Below are 20,736 nucleotides of genomic sequence, written 5' to 3' on the forward strand. Positions count from 1 at the left end.
GCCAGGAATAAACACAGTAAATAGTGGTCTACGTTAAATGGTGGTTTATCCTACACTATTCTACAATATCATGCACCAGGAACTATAGGCATACACGTGCTAATACAGCAGGCTTCAACACACAGCAGTTACCACAGGGAAACTTGGAGAGCACACATTTGAGGAAGCTTCCCTTTTATACAAGGCTCTTAAAGAGATTCAGACCCTGCTGGCTCTTCAAGGGGCATGGACCCTGCTGAGTCCTTCCCAACATTACATCATAATATCTTAACATTACATTAGCTCAGGGGTCTTCAAGCTTGGCCCTTTTATGACTTGTGGACTTCAACTCCCAGAATTCCTCAGCCAGCCACACGTGGCTGGCTGAGGAATTCTGGGACTTAAAGTCCACAAGTCATAAAAGGGCCAAGCTTGAAGACCCCTGCATTAGCTGTTTGGCTTTTAAATCATTACCTTGACATGCCTGAATTTGGATCATGAGAATAAATACTTAACAAGGACCAATTGGAAGTCCCTTTTTTTCACTGGGAGCTGTAACCTCCAACGGCCACTAACCAAATAGTTGTAACTCAAGGACTACTCGTACAGTCTGAAAAGAGATTTGGTCGGACGGCATAAGCGAAAGTCCTCCCGCCGGTTGGCTTGGCAGGTTCAAATAAGAGGCTCCGGGGGCTTTTTCTGGGATCCAGAGGGCTGAAGGAAGGCCTCCTATTCTCAACCCGGCAGAGTTCAGAACAGGATCGGAGCAGGGGAAAGCAAGCGAGTAGGGCGCTGAGAAGAGTTAGGGGGACTTCCACCCTTAAAAGAGTCGTCGTAGCATTGTTGCCTTCAAGGTTCTCCAGGGATCAGCGTGATCACGAGTCGGCCCGTTCAGCTTTGTGAAGGGTTGTCTGTGTTTTTCAACCTCTGCGGCTTCCAGATGGGTGGACTTCAACTCCCAGCATTCCCCAGCCAGCCAGGTGTAAGGGCTGGACCGTTCCTCACAAAAAGCCCCCCCCCCCCCGATTCAACAAGCTTCCATTTGAAGGACTGGAATTCCATACTGGGTGGTGTGCTTTCCTTCTGCAAATTGCAGAATTCTAGGAGTCAAAGTCCACCCATTCTGAAGGTGCCAGGGTTGCAGAACACTGCTCCACCATGTCCCTCAGAAGCCTCCTGGCTGCAGATCCTGCTCTCCTCCCCGATCTGCCCGGAGGCTGACCTGTCCCCTTCTCTATCGCCAGGCTTACCACGACCCCATGTTGAAGCTGTCCATCATGTCCGAAGAGGAGCTGAGTCACATCTTCGGAGACCTGGATTCCTACATCCCCTTGCACGAAGGTAAAACCGCTACCGGCCCTGTCGAGCCAAGTAAGGATTCCTTGACATCCTGAATGGCTCGTGGCCAGACCCGCCCAAGTGACTAAGAAAGCAAAAGGCTCCAGGAACGTGGGTCACTATACAAAGAGTTTCACGCTCCGTTGGAATGTTCTTATCAAAAGAAGAAAAAAGTCAGATCAGTCATGGATAAAGCTATCTGTAAGGAAAAGCTACCCTGAAGAGCTTGGCAGGCTTGGGAGCCCGGCAACCAAACATCAGTGGTGGCTTCTCCAGCAGTTTTTATTTATTTTTATTATTTAGGATAGGATAGAATTGGAATGGAATAGAATAGAATAGAATAGAATAGAATAGAATAGAATAGAATAGAATAGAATAGAATAGAATAGAATAGAATAGAAAATATGGTGTGGAATGGAATGGAATAGAATAGAAAATATGGAGTGGAATGGAATAGAATAGAAAATATAGAATAGAATAGAAAATATGGAGTGGAATGGAATAGAAAATATGGAGTGGAATGGAATAGAATAGAAAATATAGAATAGAATAGAAAAGAAAATATGGTGTGGAATGGAATAGAATAGAAAATATGGAGTGGAATGGAATAGAATAGAATATAGAATAGAATAGAAAATATGGAGTGGAATGGAATAGAATATAGAATAGAAAATATGGAGTGGAATGCAATAGAATAGAAAATATGGAGTGGAATAGAATAGAAAATATGGAGCGGAATGGAATAGAATAGAAAATATGGAATAGAATAGAATAAAGTAACAGAGTTGGGGCAGACCTTGGAGGTCATCTAGTCCAGCCCCCTTTTTTCACTGCCTTTGTAACTTCAAACAGTCACTAAACGAACTGTTTGTAAGTCCGAGGACTGCCTGCAATTGCATTTTACCGCACCCGTGTGTCTCGGTTTTGACAAAGCCACACCCCTAGTGAGCAGTGGATTCCCACTGACGGCCTTTGCTCTTGCAACTGCCACATTTGCGTAAAGGCACCCACCGCAGGAGCCCGTCCATTAAATCGGGCCGGTCCCACGATATATCGACTCGTTTTGCAACCGTTACGACTTAACGACCGTAACGGGCGGGCTCCCTGAACGGCTGCCCCTGGAGGGCCTATCAAATGTATTTAAACCTTTTAAAAAACGTCCTTCCTGCTTGAAGGGGGCCCTTGACGGATCTCTGCCTTTCCCTTGCAGCCTTCCTGGAGGAGCTGGGGCAGGTGACCCGGCCGGATGGAACGGTGGAGCGAATCGGGCCCCTCCTCGTGGCCTGGGTGAGTGAGTTCCTCCCCCCCCCCCCGCCGCCTTTTGCCCGCATCGTTAAGTTTCCAGACCTCGCTGAGGTTTCTCCTTCGTTTGTTAGTGTGTTTGTTTGGGCCACCCATTCGCTCTCTGTGACTCTGGGCATCTTACAAGCAATAAATGCAGAAGACAATTAAAAAACAATAACTTCACACACACACACACACACACACACACACACACGTGTCCCTGTTGGCTTGCAAATTGTGACTTTGTGCCTTCTCCTCCAACTCCACCTCCTCCTTTTTACTCCTCCTCCTCCTCTTCCTTTACGTCTTCTTTTACTACTCCTCCTACTCCTTTTACTTCTCCTGTTTATTACACCTCCTCCTTTTATTCCTCCTCCTCTTTTACTTCTCCTTTTACTCCTCTTCTGCCTCCTCTGTTTACTCCTCCTCCCCTTACTACTACTCCTTCTACTTTTACTCCTACTCCTCCTTTTACTCCTACTCCACCTCCCCTTCTCTCTCCTCCTCTCCCTCTTTTCTTCCTCTTTCCTTTCTCCTCTTCCTCTTCCTTTTACTTCTCCTCTGCCTCCTCCTTTTACTCCTCCTCCTCCTCTGTTTACTCCTCCTTTTATTCCTACTCCTCCTTTTACTTCTCCGCTTCTTCTTCCTCCTTTCTTCCTCTTTCCTTCCTCTTCCTTTTACTTCTCCTTTTACTCCTCCTGCTCCTCTGTTTACTCCTCCTTTTATTCTTACTCCTCCTTTTACCCTCTTCTCCCTCCTTTCTTCCTCTTTCCTTCCTCTTCCTTTTACTCCTCCTGCTCCTCTGTTTACTCCTCCTCCTCTGTTTACTCCTCCTTTTATTCCTACTCCTTCTTTTACTTCTCCTCCCCTTCTCCCTCCTCCTCTCCCTCCTTTCTCGCTCTTTCCTTCCTCTTCCTTTTACTTCTCCTTTTACTCCTCCTCCTCCTCTGTTTCCTCCTCCTTTTACTCCTCTTTTTCCTCCCCCTCCCCTACTCCCTCCTTTCTCCCTCTTTCCTTCCTCCTCCTCCTCCTCCTCCTCTTCCTCCTAACTGTGGGCAACTGCTCAACATGACTTGCAAGGAAGGCCCCAGTGGCAGAAGGAGCGAATGTCTCTCCGTGCCGCCGCGAGGCCTCCTGTCTAAGCAGCCCGGCCTGCTCTCCCCCTCCAGCTGCCCGGACTGAATGCCTACAAGGCCTACTGCAGCAACCAGCTGGCGGCCAAGGCGCTGCTGGACCAGAAGAAGCAAGACGCCCGTGTCCAGGACTTCCTGCAGCGCTGCCTGGAGTCTCCTTTCAGCCGCAAGCTGGACCTCTGGAGCTTCCTGGACATCCCTCGCAGCCGCCTGGTCAAGTACCCGCTCCTCTTGAAGGAGATCCTCCGGCACACGCCCAACGATCACCCGGACGTCCAGAGTCTGGAAGAAGCGGTAAGGGGGGGGGGCTCTGCTTTACCCCCTCTGGCTCCCGAAGGGTCTCTGAGCTGGGTGCTCTTCTTGCAGGCCTCTTATGACCCAAGTAGGGAACGTCATCAGCGCTAGGAGGGAGTGAAGAGGAGGAAAAGAAAGGGAGGAAGGAGGAAGGAAGGTGGGGTCCTTGGTGCGCTCTGAGCTGGGTTGTTTTCTTGCAGACATTTCAAGACCCAACTAGGAGTGAGTGAAGAGGAGGAAAAGAAAGGAAGAAGGAAAGGAAGGAAGGAAGGAAGGAAGGAAGGAAGGAAGGAAGGAAGGAAGGAAGGAAGGAAGGAAGGGGAGGAGGACTGTGGGGTCCTTGATGCTCTCTGAGCTGGGTGGTTTTCTTGCAGATGTTTCAAGACCCAACTAGGGAACATCATCAGTGCTAGAAGGGAGTGGGAAGGAGAAGGGAAGGAAGGAAGGAAGGAAGGAAGGAAGGAAGGAAGGAAGGAAGGAAGGAAGGAAGGAAGGAAAAGAACTGTGCAGCCCTTGGTGCTCTCTGAGCTGGGTTGTTTTCTTGCAGACGTTTCAAGACCCAACTAGGGAACACCATCAGTGCTAGGAGGGAGGGGGGTTTGAGGAGTGGAGGAGAAGGAGAAAGAGGAAGAAAAAGAGAAGGAAGAAAGGGGAGGAAGAAGGAAGGAGAAGAGGAGGACTGTGGGGTCCCTGGTGCCCTCTGCACTGGGTGGTTCTCTTGCAGACATTTCATGACCCAACTAGGTAACGTCATCCGTGCCAGCGTTCAGTGTTTAGTCTAGCGGCCTTTCCTTTCCTACCTCTCCCCCACACTCTGTGTTCCAGTCCCCGGCTTCGGTTGCCAAGCCACCTTCACCGATGGGTGCTTTTCCCTCCTAGATCTCCATCATCCAAGGCGTCCTCTCGGACATCAACTTGAAGAAAGGGGAGACGGAGTGCCAGTACTATATCGATAAGCTGGAATACCTGGATGAGAAGCAGCGGGATCCGCGGATTGAAGCCAGCAAAGTTTTGCTCTGCCACGGAGAGCTGAAGAACAAAAACGGCCACGTAAGTGAAAATCTGGGAACTGGGAGCTAAGAGTGTTTTAAGAGGCCTAGAAACTAGGGGATGGTGAGTTCTAGTCCCAACTCAAGCATGAAAACCAGCTGGGTGACTCTGGACCAATCACCGGGAGACGGTGAGTTCTAGTCCCGCCTTAAGCGTGAAAGCCAACTGGGTGACTCTGGACCAATCACCGGGAGACGGTGAGTTCTAGTCCCGCCTTAGGCATGAAACCTGGCTAAGTGATCTTCGGCCAAATCACCAGGAGGTTGTGAGTTCTAGTCCCGCCTTAGGCATGAAAGTCAACTGGGTGATTTGGGGCCAGTCACCGGGAGACGGTGAGTTCTAGTCCCGCCTTAGGCATGAAAGTCAACTGGGTGATTTGGGGCCAGTCACCGGGAGACGGTGAGTTCTAGTCCCGCCTTAGGCATGAAAGTCAACTGGGTGATTTGGGGCCAGTCACCGGGAGACGGTGAGTTCTAGTCCCGCCTTAGGCATGAAAGTCAACTGGGTGATTTGGGGCCAGTCACCGGGAGACGGTGAGTTCTAGTCCCACCTTAGGCATGAAAGTCAACTGGGTGATTTGGGGCCAGTCACCGGGAGACGGTGAGTTCTAGTCCCGCCTTAGCATGAAACCTGCCTAAGTGACCTTTGGCCAATCACTAGGAGACAGTGAGTTCTAGTCCCGCCTTAGGCATGAAAACTGGCTAAGTGACCTTTGGCCAATCACCAGGAGATGGTGAGTTCTAGTTCCACCCTTAGGCACGCAAGCCAGCTTGGACCAATTGGCAATAACTGCCTTGAACGACATATTAGTAACAAAGGTGGGATTTCAAAAAATAAAATAGAATAAATTCTTGAGGACAAGCCCAGAAAAGAAGGCCGGATAGCTTCTGTTCCTTAATTTCTTATTGAAGGTCTGTCATCCAATAAAAATAAGGATTCCTTGCCTTCTGCCAGCTCCCCTTATTTATTTATTTCTTCTCTTTTATTAAAAAAAAAAAAAACTAAAGGGAACACACTCTTCCCGTCTTAGCCCTGGCGCCACTTGACCTGCCGAGTTGAGGTTGGGTATTAAAGAAGTCCATTTAAAGGCACTACAGAGCTTGGAGCTGGTGGCTGTCCAGTTTCCAGAGGGCTGGGACATAATTCACAATTTGGATTTTTACAAAGGGGGGGGGAAGAGAGATGCATTCCTGGGGGGGGGGATAATGTACTTTATTAAGTGGCCTTTTGGGCCCGCAGCCGTCAGGTGGGGGGAAAAAAACCATTTAAAGGCTGTTCTATCAATATTTACTTAGGGCTGCTTTGCAGAAATAAAAGATGCAGCTCATCTTTTTGTTCCTGGCTATAAACAACACATTGGTCAGCTTCATCTTTTCCATTACAGCCAGGGGGGTCTTCAAACTTGGCAACCTGGCTGAGTGAGGAATTCTGGGAGTTGAAGTCCACAAGCCTTTAAAAGTTGCCGAGGTTGGAGACCCATAATAATAAGAAGGAGGAGAAGGAGAAGGGGAAGGGGAAGGGGAAGAAGAAGAAGAAGAAGGAGGAGGAGGAGGAGGAGGAGGAGGAGGAGGAGGAGGAGGAGGAGGAGGAGGAGGAGGTTGGAAGGGACCTTGGAAGTCATCTAGTAAGTCATCTAGTCCAACCCCCTGCTCAGGCAGGAAACCCTGTACCATTTCAGACAAATGGCTGTCCAGTCTCTTCTTAAAAACTTCCAGTGTTGGAGCATTTACTGCTTCTGGAGGCAGGTTGTTCCACTGGTTAATTGTTCTCACTGCCAGGAATTTTCTCCTTAGTTCTAGGTTGCTTCTCTCCTTGACTAGTTTCCATCCGTTGCTTCTTGTCCTGCCTTCTGGTGCTATGGAGAAGAGCTTGACTCCCTCTTCTTTGGGATAGCCCCTGAGATACTGGAAGACTGCTCTCATGTCCCCCCTCGTCCTTCTCTTCGTTAAACTAGACACACCCGATTCCAGCAACCGTTCTTATATGTTTTAGCCTACAGGTCCCTGATCATCTTTGTTGCTCTTCTCTGCACTCTTTCTAGAATCTCAATATCTTTTTATAGACTTTTTTTTTTTTTTTTTTAGCAAGGACTGGTAGCTGAAGACCATCGGCGTACCCTTGACTGCCACATCCTATTGCAGGCCATTTAGAGGGGTGTTTTCCAAACACTTTTAAGATGAGTGGACCCCAACCCCTCAAATTCCCCATTCACACATTACCTTTGGCCGGGTGACTATATGCCTGCCAGGCTGGGGAATTCTGGGAGTTGAAGTCCACAATTCTTAAAGTGGCCAAGATTCGACAACCCCGATCTAAAAGCAAATGTTTGGTGATTAAATGATGGATTATTTTTCGGGGGGGGGGATGTCTGTGTGTGTGACAGCAGATCGTTCCAAGATCTTTTAGCTTGCATCGAAATGTATACTTCCCTCTCTTGGATTGGGGCTGAATTTCACTGAAAACCTCCTCGCTTCTCTTCTTTCCAGAAGCTCTACATCTTCCTTTTCCAAGAAGTCCTGGTCCTCACCCGTCCCGTGACACGGAACGAGCGCCATTCTTACCAAGTGTATCGGCAGCCCATCCCGGTCCAAGACCTGGTCTTGGAAGACTTGCAAGATGGAGATGTCAAAATGGGCGGGTCGTTCCGAGGTGCCTTTGGCAATTCGGATAAAGGTAGGTAGGAAGGATTCCAATATTTGGGGGGGCGGGCTCTGCCAGAGAAGAGGGGAGGGTCAGCCTATTCTCCAAAGCCCCTGAGGGCAGGACAAGAAGTAACAGCGGGAAGCTGGTCAAAAAGGGATCCAAGCTAGAATTAAGGAGGAAGTCAGAAGAATTAATCGGTGGAACGACTTTCCTCCAGAAGTTGTGGATGCTCCCATCATTGGAGGTTTTTGAGAAGAGATTGTCTGGGATGGTATAAGGCAGGGGTCTTCCAACTTGGCCCTTTTATGACTTCTGGACTTCAACTCCCAGAATTCCTCAGCCAAGATAATTCCATCATTCCCTTAAACATGCTGGCTGGGGAATTCTGGGAGTTGAAGTCCACAAGTCTTAAAGTGGCCAAGTTTGAAAAGCAGTGGTGTAAGGCAGGGGTTTTCCAACTTGGCCCTTTAATGACTTCTGGACTTCAACTCCCACAATTCCTCAGCCAGGATAATTCCATCATTCCCTTAAACATGCTGGCTGGGGAATTCTGGGAGTTGAAGTCCACAAGTCATCAAAGGGCCAAGTTTGAAGACCCCTGTCTTAAATCTAACAAACAAAATGGAGGCTGGCTGGGGAATTCTGGGAGTTGAAGTCAACAAGTCATCAAAGGGCCAAGTTGGAAGACCCCTGGTATAAGGTTTCCTTCTTGACCAGAGAGTTGAACTAGAAGACCTCCAAGGTCCCTTCCAGCTCTATGGTTCTGAGGAGAAACAGCCCCCTCCTCCTTTAGCGCCTGCCCTTAATCTAGAGGCTGATCTGTCGAGTGAAGCTTCTGAATCCTGCAATGTTCTTTAGAAGGTTGAGTCCTTTCCTAGTTTCCCAGATATCCCAACCCCACTTTCCCCTACTTTGGCACATTCTTTCAGGGGTCCCTAAAAACAGCAAGAGGGACACCCTCTAGATTCATCCCCCTAAAAGACCATCTCCATCAAAGACCTCTTTTCAGGACCTTTCTGGAAGAGATTCCCAACCAGGAGCCCATACCTGATGTGTCCATCAAGAGTTGACCAGAACATCCTTCTCCTTGTCCCGAAAGGCCATGGGATTTTCTTGATGTTTGCTTTGAAAACGTTTCGCTTCGCCTCCCAGAAGCTCCTTCTGGTCTCACATCGGTTCTAGAACTTTCTCTTTTCTAATGTCGGTTCTAGAACTTCTTCAGTTCCAACACCAGATAGAACTGACTTTTTGGATGAGAAGCGAAACGATTTTAATCTGGTTTTTCTTGGATTTTTTTTTTTCCAAAATGTTTCACTTCTCATCCAAGAAGCTTCTTCAGGTCTCACATCAGTTCTAGAACTGCTTCCGTTCTAACATCAGTTCTAGAACTTCTTGGATGAGAAACGAAACCTTTTTAATCTGGTCTTGCGTTTTTTCCAAAATGTTTCGCTTCTCATCCAAGAAGCTTCTTCAGGTCTCACATGTTCTAGAACTGCTTCCGTTCTAACATCGGTTCTAGAACTTCTTGGATGAGAAACGAAACCTTTTAATCTGGTCTTCCTTGCGTTTTTTTCCAAAAAGTTTCGCTTCTCATCCAAGAAGCTTCTTCAGGTCTCACGTAAGTTCTAGAACTGCTTCCATTCTAACATTGGTTCTAGAACTTCTTCAGCTCCAACATTAGATAGAACTATAGAGACTTGGATGAGAAGTGAAACGTTTTTAATCTGGTTTTTCTTACTCCCCCCCCCCCAAAAAAAAAGTTTCACTTCTCGTCCAAGAAGCTTCTTTAGTTCTCACGTCAGTTCTAGAACTGCTTCAATTCCAACATCGGTTCTAGAACTTCGGTTCTAAAAGTCAGACAGAAATTAAGAGACTGCTTTGATGAGAACGAAACATTTTGAATCTGGTCTTTCTCGGGTTTTGGTTTTTTTCCCCAAAACGTTTCGCTTCTCATCCGAGAAGCTTCTTCCGGTTCTAACATCCATTCCAGAACTTCAGCTGTGGTGTCAGTTAGAACCGGAGGAAGCTTCTTGGATGACAAGCGAAACCTTTTCAAAAGGACCTGAAAAAGAAAGTCCACTTGTGTTCCGGAGAGGGGGGAAAAAAATGATCTGAGCATCTCGGTAAACCTCCTTCCCTCCTTGCTTGCTTTCCAGCCAAAAACATCTTCCGGGTCCGATTCCGGGACTCCGCCTCGGGCCAGTCCCACACGCTGCAGGCCAACGACATCTTCCACAAGCAGCAGTGGTTCAACTGCATCCAGGCGGCCATCGGCCCCTTCCAGCCCAGCCCCGTGCCTTTCGACCTCAAAGACCTACCCGAGCTGAGTGAGGAAGGCGAAGAGAACCACCCTTTTGGATCCAGTGCCAAGATCCAGAGGAGACAGACTTCCGGGTCGGGCAGCTTCCGCGCGGAGCTCGGCGAGAACGTCGCCGATGGCGATACGGCGGCAGAGATGAAGAACGTCAAAAGCTACAGGATGCATTCAGGGCTCAGGAGGAGTCGGGACAAAAGCCAGCTCAGCATCAAACGGAAAGAGACTCTGGTTTAAAACAGCGGGAGCGAGGCCATTCCCCCCCCCCTTTTTTTTTTTCCTCCCGCTCTTTTATTTATAAATAAAAGTGTACATTTTCTTTCCTGTAATGTAAGAATGGTGGAGGCCCTTCTTTCTCCTTCTTTCTTGGTTGATCTTTTTGTTATACATGTGAATCTTGGTTTTCCTTCCTCCCTCCTTCCCTCCTTTCTTTCTTTCTTTCTTTCTTTCTTTCTTTCTTTCTTTCTTTCTTTCTTTCTTTCTTTCTTTCTTTCTTTTTCTTTCTTATTTTAAAGGCAGCTACTGGTTTTTCCCACAAACTTATTTTAAAGGCAGCTACTGGTTTTTCCCACAAACATTGTTGAACCCCGGCGTCTGATCCCTGGGGGGGGGGAAGGTTTAGGGTGGGAAGGAAAATTAAGGGGTTTCTGTACCATAACTACAGATTCCAGAGGTTTTGATCCTTCTGTATATATTACTGTTATCGGGAAGTCAAAGCCCTGTCCGGAGGGCTGCAATCTTTTTAAAATTTCCCTTCCCAATACGAATTGCCTCTTTAAAAAAAAAAAAATTGTTCATTGAGAAATTAGAATTTTGGAGGGGGGGTTGTGTCCCTTCGTGATTCTGATTCTCTGTGTCAACAGAAATAATCTGATTATCAGTTTTTCTCCTAGAGCAGTATTTCTCAATTTTAAGATGGGTGGACTTCAACTCCCAGAATTCCCCAGCCAGCCGTGCTGTTGAAGTCCACCCATCTTAAAAGTCACTAAAGTTGAGAAACGCTTCTCTAGATTTGACACGGTCTAAGGGCTGAACCGTCCCTCACAGAAAGACCCCAGGTTCAACAAGTTTCCATTTGAATGACTGGAATTCTATACTTGGTGGTGTCCTTTCCTTCTGCGAATTGCTACGCCCCATATTTAATCTCTTTCTCTCTCTTTTTTTTAAAAAAATATCATTTGAAAACTTTTGTAGACACTTCCTTTTGTACTTTGATTTCCGGGTCATTTCTTTCTCAAAACTGACCTTTTATTTTATTTTATTTTTTTTATTTTTCCTTGTCTTGATGCGTGAGTGCTGGTATCACCGTTTGTGATTCAGACCTTTTAAAAGCCAATTCAGAACTATAAAACGAGCGGAACCAAGCCGTAGATAACGTGGAAGGGGAAGCAGACCGCTGTTGCCACCTTCCAACAGATCTGGGGATCCGGGGGCCGTTTGGAATCGCTCCGAGGAGAGAAAAGCTTTCCTCTCCATTGTCAGGAGTGGAGCTCCTGTGGTCAAGAATTGGCTATCTGAAGTTTGTTGGGAGGAGGGTTAACCGCAGCAGGCTGAATTTGAACTGCTGGAAGGAGAAGGAAGAAGGAGGGGGGGGGTAAAGAAGATGGATGATGGGACAAAGTTGGCGATAAAGGGACAAAGTCTTTTGAAAGGCATCAGAAGATGCAACTGTTGTGGGAAGCACAGAAAAGCACAATGTACGTCGGGGAAGAGGGTTAGTGAGGGGTTTGTTGCTGTGTTGGGAATGGGGAAGAGACTACGGATGTCTGTTTACTGGCAATTCTCTTTTGAGGATCCGGACTTCCAGGTGGAAAGAAGGCGCTCGCTCAAAATGCAGAGTTGCAAAAAAAAAAAATTAATAATAATAAAAATAAAGCTATTTGAACCAGCCCACCTGAAGCGCTTACCAAAAAAAAAAAAAAACAAAACCAGCTCAATAAGAAGTTAAAAAAAAAAATAGTGCGGGTTTTTCTGGGCTTTTTTGTTCTTGTTTTTTTTTTTTTATTCTGGTGCAGAAACACATCTGGCCAGCAGCGAGAGGGTGGGGGGGGAGCCCCCGCCGGCCTTTGTTGTAAATAGAGAATAACCAAAGCATTGTAAATGTTTCCTTGTACAGTAACATTAAAATGGAATTCAATTAAAGCTCATATTGCATTGATTCTGGCTTGCCTTGTTTTGATTTGGAAGGGGAGAGCAGGGGGGGGGGCTCAGATGTTCCGAATATTCTTCAAAGCGAGGCCTGTTTTAAGTTGGAGGGTCACGGCAACCGAGTCCGTGCATCGCACAGACGTCGCACTTTATGGGGCCGTGTTCGCTTGCAACTCAGCCACGGGGAGCAAAACACGGCTTTTTGTCACTCCTATGGAAATGTGGCAACGCAGCCAGGGACTTCTATTCCGGTTTTATCGGACAGCTGTGCAACTTGGACAATAGATCCTGGGTGATGAACACAGTCCTCGTTTTACGACCGCAATTGGGAGCGAAATTTACATTGCTGAGCAAAGCTGTTAAGTGGGTTGCGCTCAGTTTTACCTTTTTCCGCCACGGACGTTAAGCAAATCACCGCAGTTCTCAAAAAGATTAGAGGCCGTCCTCTACTTACACAACAGTTCATTTAGCGACCGTTCAAAGTTACGACGCCACTGAGAGAAGGGACTTAACGACCGTTTTTCACACTTACGACCTTTATAGCAGCCCCATGATGATGTGATCAAAATTCACACACTTGGCAACTGACTCGTATTTATGATGGTTACAGTGTCCCGGGGTTGTGTGATCCCTTTTTTGCGGCCTGTCAATGGGGGAAGCCCAGATTTGCTTAACCAGCATTGATTCGCTTAATTGGCACGAAAAGCTATGAAATGGGGCAAAATTCACTTAAATGTTTCATTTAGCAACAGAAATTTTGGGTTCAATTGCGGTCATAAGTCGAGGACTTCCTGTATGCTGACATGAAGCAAATTCATTGACTCTGACCAAAGCTGGCTAGGAAGATCGCAAATGGTGATCACTGGATCCCGGGATGCTGCAAACAATCATAAACAGGTGTCCAAATTTCTGATTAGGTGGCCATCAGGATGCTACCATGGTCATAAGGGCAAGGACTTTAAAACTTACTGTCATAACTTTTAAAGGTGGCTAAATGAATTAGTAAGTCGAGGACTTAATATTGTCTTAATGTTTGTTTGAAGGTCATCAACAAAGGCAGATTTGCTTCTTCTAACCCAAGGGTAGGCAACCTTGATTCTTTTATGACTCGTGGACTTCAACTCCCAGAATTCCTGAGCCAGCATGGGGGGAAACTGGCCCCCTTTATGACTGGTAGAGTTCAATTCCCAGAATTCCTGAGCCAGCATGGGGGAACTATGGCCCCTTCATGACTTGCGGACTTCAACTCCCAGAATTCCTGAGCCAGCATGGGGGGAACTATGGCCTCCTTTATGACTTGCAGACTTCAACTCCCAGAATACCTGAGCCAGTGTGGGGGGGAAACTATGGCCCCCTTTATGACTGGTGGAGTTCAATTCCCAGAATTCCTGAGCCAGCATGGGGGAACTATGTCCCCCTCATGACTTGTGGACTTCAACTCCCAGAATTCCTCAGCCAGCATGGGGGAACTATGGCCCCCTCGTGACTTGTGGACTTCAACTCCCAAAATTCCTGAGCCTGCGTTGCTCAGCTCTGAAACCTCTCCCTTTCCCCTCAGCATGGCTGGCTCAGGAATTCTGGGAGTTGAAGTCCACGAGTCATAAAAGAGCCCAGGTTGCCTACCCCTGTTCTAACCGAGGCCTAAATCCTGAGGGAAATTATTCTTAAAAATGGGTTTGAGCAGTTTGCAGTTGAGGGGAAAAATAGAATAGGGTTTATTTCCCTGGGTAGGGCACTTCCTATAAACGTGGCTGTGATTTATTAACTCGGGTTTTAGGGCTAAGCGTGTTGTGTCATGCAAATACATGGACATCGTCAGCCCGGTGGAGAATTTTTATATGCTGTACGTCCATCTTGATAAGAAATCTAGGCAAATAATTGCTGGGCCCAATTGCGCAATGGGCCTTGTGCAATCCCCTTTCTCGGCACGGAGTTGAGATTACTAGATTTTATCCAATCCATTTATTTTTTTTTTATTGTTCCTTTGAACTTTTCAACAGCGAGGCCTGTTTAAATTCTCCTTTAGTCAACAATCCCGTTTCGTTTTTTTCACGCCCCACGCCTAGCGCGGCCTTTCCAGGCTTTCCGCAGACTTCCTGTTCGTCTTTTTTCAGCTTCTCCCTTCGTCCCAATTTTGGACCATGTTCCAGAAAGAAAATGATAAAGGGCCATTTTGGCCTAGTGGTTAAAGCATCAGACTAGAAAGCGGGAGGCGGTGAGTTCTAGTCCTGCCTCAGGCATGAAAGCTAGCTGGGAGGTTTTGGACCAATGACCAGGTGATAGGGAGTTCTAGCAACACCTTAGAAATAAGAGCTGGCTAAGCGGCCTTGGGCCGCTCACCAGGAGACAGTGAGTTCTAGTCCACCTTAGAGGAAACGGTGAGTTCTAGTCCACCTTAGACATGAAATCAAGCTGGATGATTTGGGGACAATCACCAGGAGACAGTGAGTTCTAGTCCTGCACTAGGCATGGAAGCCGGCTGGATGATTTGGGGACAATCACCAGGAGACAGTGAGTTCTAGTCTACCTCAGAGCAGACGGTGAGTTCTAGTTCACCTTAGACATGAAAGCCTGCTGAGTGACTTTGGGCCAATCACCAGGAGACAGTGAGTTCTAGTCCTGCATTGGGCATGGAAGCCAGCTAGATGATTTTGGGACAATCACCGGGTGATAGTGAGTTCTAGTCTCACCTTAGAAATAAAAACTGGCTAAGCGACCTTGGGCTGATCACCAAGAGGTTGTGAGTTCTAGTCCCGCCTTAGGCATGAAAGCCAGCTGGGTGACTTTGGGCCAATCACCAGGAGACGGTGAGTTCTAGTCTCACCTTAGGCATGAAAGCCAGCTGGATGACTTTGGGCCAATCACCAGGAGACGGTGAGTTCTAGTCTCACCTTAGGCATGAAAGCCAGCTGGATGACTTTGGGCCAATCACCAGGAGACGGTGAGTTCTAGTCCCGTCTTAGGCATGGAAGCCGGCTGGGTGACTTTGGGCCAATCTTAAGGAGACAGTGAGTTCTAGTCCCACCTTAGGGGTTACCCAGAGGACACAGACAAACTGCCAAGTGGCCTCAACGACCCTCTAAATCTAAAAGAAGGCAAATGACCAGCTGTCTGCAAGGAGTATCAATCTTTCCACTCCCCACCATCCAGTCAGAGCTGAAGAAGCTTCTGGGATGAGTAGCGAAAGGTTTTCAAAGGAAAAACAAGCAACTCCAGTTGCCTCTTCCAGCTTTGGGTATTAACTTTAGCCTTTTTTAGATATTTTAGATTAGCTGTATTTTTTCCTTTTCTCTCAATGAATTGTGGTTCTTGAATCCGGTTGGCTAATCTACGAACAATAAAGATTGGTCTGATATTCCTAGAAATAATAGAGGAGAATAATTATGGAAAGCTCAAAAGTGAAAATATGTGTATAATAATAATAATATGAATTATTCTTAGTAAGAAGTAGAATATGAAGGAAGAAAAATGTAAATAAGAAATAACGGGGCAATAAGGACAAATATTCTAAAGAAGAATAAGGGGGGGGAATGTAAATAATAGATTACCGTTACACAATCGCTGTAAAAAAAGGGAGAGGAGTATATATTGTGTGTGTGTGTCTGTTATGTTTTGCTTTGTTTTGTTCTGTTGGTTAAAAATAAAAAATTAAAAAAAAAAGATTGGTCTAATATTGGTAGTTCTCCTCTTAGCCTTTATCACGTTCTCCGTCCATTCCAACTTTGGATCACCTTCCAGGAGAAAGGAGAGATTAATGCGACCTCGATCCTCAAAATCCTTAGATTACTTTTTTTTTTTCGGGATCGACGTTCCTCGATCTCCAGACCTTTTTCTTTTTCTTTTTTTTTCTTTTCTTTCTGTTTTTTTTTTTTTAAGATGATGTTGAAATACAGAATTCTCTTTTCAGGGGACCTTTCGGCAAAAGTTCACAGAATCATCACAACATTATTTTCTCCGACCCAAAATGTATCCAGAAACACTGTTCAAAGCAGCATCTGGTTTTTTTTTTTTTTTTTTTTTTTGTCTCTTGCTGTGCGTGATGTGCCTACAGAAAACATCTGGCGCAGACCCACTTGCTGGGGGAAAAAAAGAAATGAAATCGAAACAATCAAAGCTTAATTCTTTGCAGCTGTCAGACCGCATGTCAGACAGCACATAAAATGGTGGAAGGACCCCACTGGATGGCGGTGGGCTGGTTCTAAAAACGATACCAGAGATTTTTTGGTTTTCATTGAAACCATGACTAAACTTGGTTCTGCAGGAGGAGAACAAATCTTAGCCTGGAGGTTGAACCTTCGGCAGAAGGCTTTATCTCCAAATTGTTATGGGACGGTGCAGCTTTCACAGCGAGAGGAATTTGATGTCCCTTTCCAGACTTTTTCAACTTTCGGCAATCTTGTCCATAGCTCTGGAATTTTGTGGTAGTCCTTCCATCCAAGAACTCACCTATAAAAGAGAATATTTGTAACTCAGGGTGGAAAGAACAGAATAGAAATAGAAATAGAACAGAACAGAACAGAATAGAATATAGAATATGGAATGGGGAATAGAATAGAATAGAATAGAATAGAATAGAATAGAATATGGAATATGGAATATGGAATATGGAATATGGAATGGAGAATGGGGAATAGAATAGAATAGAATATAGAATATGGAATGGGGAATAGAATAGAACAGAATAGAACAGAACAGAATAGAATATAGAATATGGAATGGGGAATAGAATAGAATAGAATAGAACAGAACAGAATAGAATAGAATAGAACATAACAGAATAGAATAGAATAGAATAATCTTGCTAGTGGCAAGTGCCATTTATAAAACATTTTATATTAAGTTTTCTTTGTAAGAAGTTGGTGTTGTCAGTTTATAATTTCTTTCCCATTTAGGTTTGGCCGTTTCTCTAAATCAGCGGTTCTCAACGTTTGTGTGACGGCGACCCCCGTCACACAAACGTTATGCGCATGTGCGGCGCGGCGCGCATGGGGGCGGGCCCCCCGCATGCGGTGCGCATGCGCGGTGCCGCCCCCCGGAGGCAACAAAATGGCGGATCGCCACGTTTGGCGACCCCATAAAAGAGGTCGATCGACCCCAAATGGGGTCGCGACCCATAGGTTGAGAACCGCTGCTCTAAATCTATATTGTATCCAAAATTCTTTGCCCAGGTTATCCTTGTTTCTTTAACTTGTTCATTTTCCATTTTCAAATTCAATAAAAAGTTATACATTTTCTTAATTAATTTAAGAAACAATTTCTGGAGGCAACTTCTGTTCCACTGGTTAATTGTCCTCACTGTCGGGAAATTCCTCCTTGATGAGTTTCCATCCGTTGCTTCTTGTCCTGCCTTCAGGTGCTCTGGAGAATAGCTTGACTCTCTCTTCTTTGGGGCAGCCCCTGAGATACTGCTGCTATCATGTCTCCCCTATTTCTTCTTTTCTTTAGACTAGCCAAACCCAAGTCCCGCAGCTGTTCTTCGTACGTTTTGGTCTCCAGGCCTTGGATCATCTTAGTTGCTCTTCTCTGATTTTTTCCCCCCAAACTCTCAACATCTTTTTTGTGATACGGTGACCAAAATTGGCTGCAGTATTCCTGGTGTGGTCTTATTAGGGTTTTATAAACTTGGGAGTGGTGAAATCTGGGAAGTATGGAAATGGTTCAATAGAGTGTGAACGGGTTCAACAAGATTCAGAGACACTATCCAGTGGCTTCTGCCCTTTGCGATTGTGGTGACACACTGACAACCACACATACGTGCCCTTTATGTCCCGATCAGCTCTTGAGGACTTTGTGGCAACACGACAGAACACAATGAACATTTACTAGTTTCTGGGCAAGACCTATTTAACTTGCACATATTTTAATCCTGCATTTATATTTTAAATTTTATATCAGATAGCCTGCCTTATTTTAATTGTGATGCTTCTCGGGAAAATAAACAAAACACAAACCCAGGACATGATCACTGATCTTATAAATAGTTAATTAATTTTCTGGCTGTTCATTTATTTAACTTGTAAATCACATGTCTGCCTGGAGATACGCCTGACAAAGCTTATCTACCAGTTGTGTAACCCTGAAGTTGTGATGTTCCAGATATCACTGGCATAAGCAATCTTTAACGACACAGATTATTTAAATTCCTGCCTTGTGACTGTTGTTAACTTGTTGACTAACCTTAAATTGAGGGTTTGGTTGCTATTGGGCTCACCTAAATCTAGACTGGGCTGCATACAAATATTATATGTTCGTAGCTTAATTCAGTGTTTTTCGAACTTGGCAACTTTAAGATGAGTGGACTGGGGGATTGTGGGAGTTGAAATCCACCCATCTTAAAGCATGCTGGCTGGGGAATTCTGGGAACTGAAGACCATGTAGCTTAAAGCATCCTGGCTGGGGAATTCTGGGAATTGAAGTCCTCACGTCTTAAAGCATGCTGGCTGGGGAATTCTGGGAGTTGAAGTCCACCCATCTTAAAGCATGCTGGCTGGGGAATTCTGGGAGTTGAAGTCCATCCATCTTAAAGCATGCTGGCTGGGGAATTCTGGGAGTTGAAATCCACCCATCTTAAAGCATGCCGGCTGGGGAATTCTGGGAGTTGAAGTCCACCCATCTTAAAGCATTCTGGCTAGGGAATTCTGGGAGTTGAAGTCCACCCATCTTAAGGCATCCTGGCTGGGGAATTCTGGGAGTTGAAGTCCACCCATCTTAAAGCAGGCCGGCTGGGGAATTCTGGGAGTTGAACTCCACCCATCTTAAAGCATGCCGGCTGGGGAATTCTGGGAGTTGAAGTCCACCCACCTTAATGTCGCCCAGTTTGAAAAACAGAACTGTGGCCAGGAAGGTGAGAAAAAGGGGGCCAAACCCACTTAACAGCTTCCTCATTTAGCAATAGAAATGTTGTGTTCAGTTCTGGTCGTAAGTGGAGGATTTACCTGTATCTGTCCTGAGCTTAGGAAATTGCTCGAGAAGAAAGAACCAGTAAAACAAAATAATAAAATAATTCAGGTGAAGAACTAGAATTACGAAGGTTCCCCCTACCCCTGCCAGCAGAAGACCACAAAAACCACGATCCTTTTTCCAAACGTCCAGGACGCCTCATCCTTAAGAACGAAAACCTTTCCTGAGTGCCAAACTTTTCGCACAAATTCTGTGGTTCTCTAAACGGGACTTTTTCAGGCCAACGGAAATTTTTGGACTTTGGAAAGCGTGTGAAGTGGTCCCCGGATGGCCACTATGTTTACAAAATAGCATCCTTGGACAGGTTGGGGGGTAGGGGATGTCAAGTTACAAAACACTCTTTTTCCAGAAGGCAGAGCGGTGGAGTGGTTAGTGCTCAGGATCTTCCTTGCCGCTCGATGGCGCCTTTTTCAAGCTGGCAATTGATGAAAATTGAATTATGGGGGCGAAGGATTCTTGATATACAGGGCAGTCCTTGACCAAAGCAGTCCTAGATTGTATCAGCAAAGGGATAGGATCAAGGTCACATAAAGGGTTAATACCACCTTACAAGGCCTTGGCAAGGCCACACTTGGAATACTTGCACCCAGTTTGGGTTGCCATGATACAAAAAAGATGCGGAGACTCTAGAAAGAGTGCAGAGAAGAGCAACAAAGATGATTAGGGGACTGGAGGCTAAAGCATATAAGGAACGGTTGATAGAATTGGGTATGTCTAGTTTAATGAAGAGAAGGACGAGGGGGGGGACAGGATAGCAGTCTTCCAGTATCTCAGGGGCTGCCATAAAGAAGAGGGAGTCAAGCTATTCTCCAAAGAATAGGCAGGACAAGAAGCAATGGATGGAAACTAACCAAGGAGAGAAGCAACCTAGAACTAAGGAGAAATTTCCTGACAGTGAGAACAATTAACCAGTGGAACCACCTGCCTCCAGAAGTGGTGAATGCTCCAACACTGGAAGCTTTTAAGAAGAGACTGGACAGCCATTTGTCTGAAATGGTATAGGGTTTCCTGCCTCAGCAGGGGGTTGGACTAGATGACCTCCAAGGTCCCTTCCAACTTTATTATTATTATTATTATTGTTACTATGGATCATCGCACAGTCAGCCAGATGTTCAGACTGGATTTGGCATTTAGTCTACCTATCGAGTCCTTACCAAGGACCTGGGATAGGCAGATGTGGATGTTCGATGGTATTACAGATATCGTTGCACTATTATTATTATTATTATTATTATTATTATTATTATTATTATTATTATTATTATTATTATTATGGATCATCACACAGTCAGCCAGATGTTCAGACTGTATTTGGCATTTTGTCTACCTATCGAGTCCTTACCCAGGACCTGGGATAGGCAGATGTGGATGTTTGATGGTATTACAGGTATCGTCGCAGGATGGAAGCAGTTCCTAATAAGGCCGCCTTTTGCAATTGACTAATAGCAAATTTGTCAATGCCAATGGTGTTCTTCATTATTATTATTATTATTATTATTATTATTATTATTATTATTATTATTATGGATCATCACACAGTCAGCCAGATGTTCAGACTGGATTTGGCATTTTGTCTACCTATCGAGTCCTTAC

The 20,736-nt window shown here is 45.7% G+C and overlaps 1 protein-coding gene across 2 annotated transcripts in view; it reads left to right on the forward strand.

Moving 5' to 3' along the window:
• The window catches only part of NET1 (neuroepithelial cell transforming 1), an 86,223-nt gene extending 75,915 nt beyond the window's left edge, over positions 1-10,308 (forward strand). For both annotated transcript variants that reach the window (XM_039345755.1, XM_039345756.1), the window contains 6 exons: positions 1,224-1,320; positions 2,528-2,604; positions 3,771-4,028; positions 4,908-5,078; positions 7,565-7,751; positions 9,878-10,308. In XM_039345755.1, coding sequence (XP_039201689.1) covers positions 1,224-1,320; positions 2,528-2,604; positions 3,771-4,028; positions 4,908-5,078; positions 7,565-7,751; positions 9,878-10,272 — 1,185 coding nt within the window. In that variant the 3' untranslated portion in view covers positions 10,273-10,308. The remainder of the gene's footprint in view (positions 1-1,223; positions 1,321-2,527; positions 2,605-3,770; positions 4,029-4,907; positions 5,079-7,564; positions 7,752-9,877) is intronic.
• The last annotated feature ends 10,428 nt before the right edge of the window (positions 10,309-20,736 follow it).

The sequence above is a fragment of the Crotalus tigris genome, unplaced genomic scaffold, assembly GCF_016545835.1.
Source record: "Crotalus tigris isolate CLP2741 ecotype Arizona unplaced genomic scaffold, ASM1654583v1 scf7180000017975.10810073628:1450386, whole genome shotgun sequence".
In the NCBI taxonomy this organism is placed as follows: domain Eukaryota; kingdom Metazoa; phylum Chordata; class Lepidosauria; order Squamata; family Viperidae; genus Crotalus; species Crotalus tigris.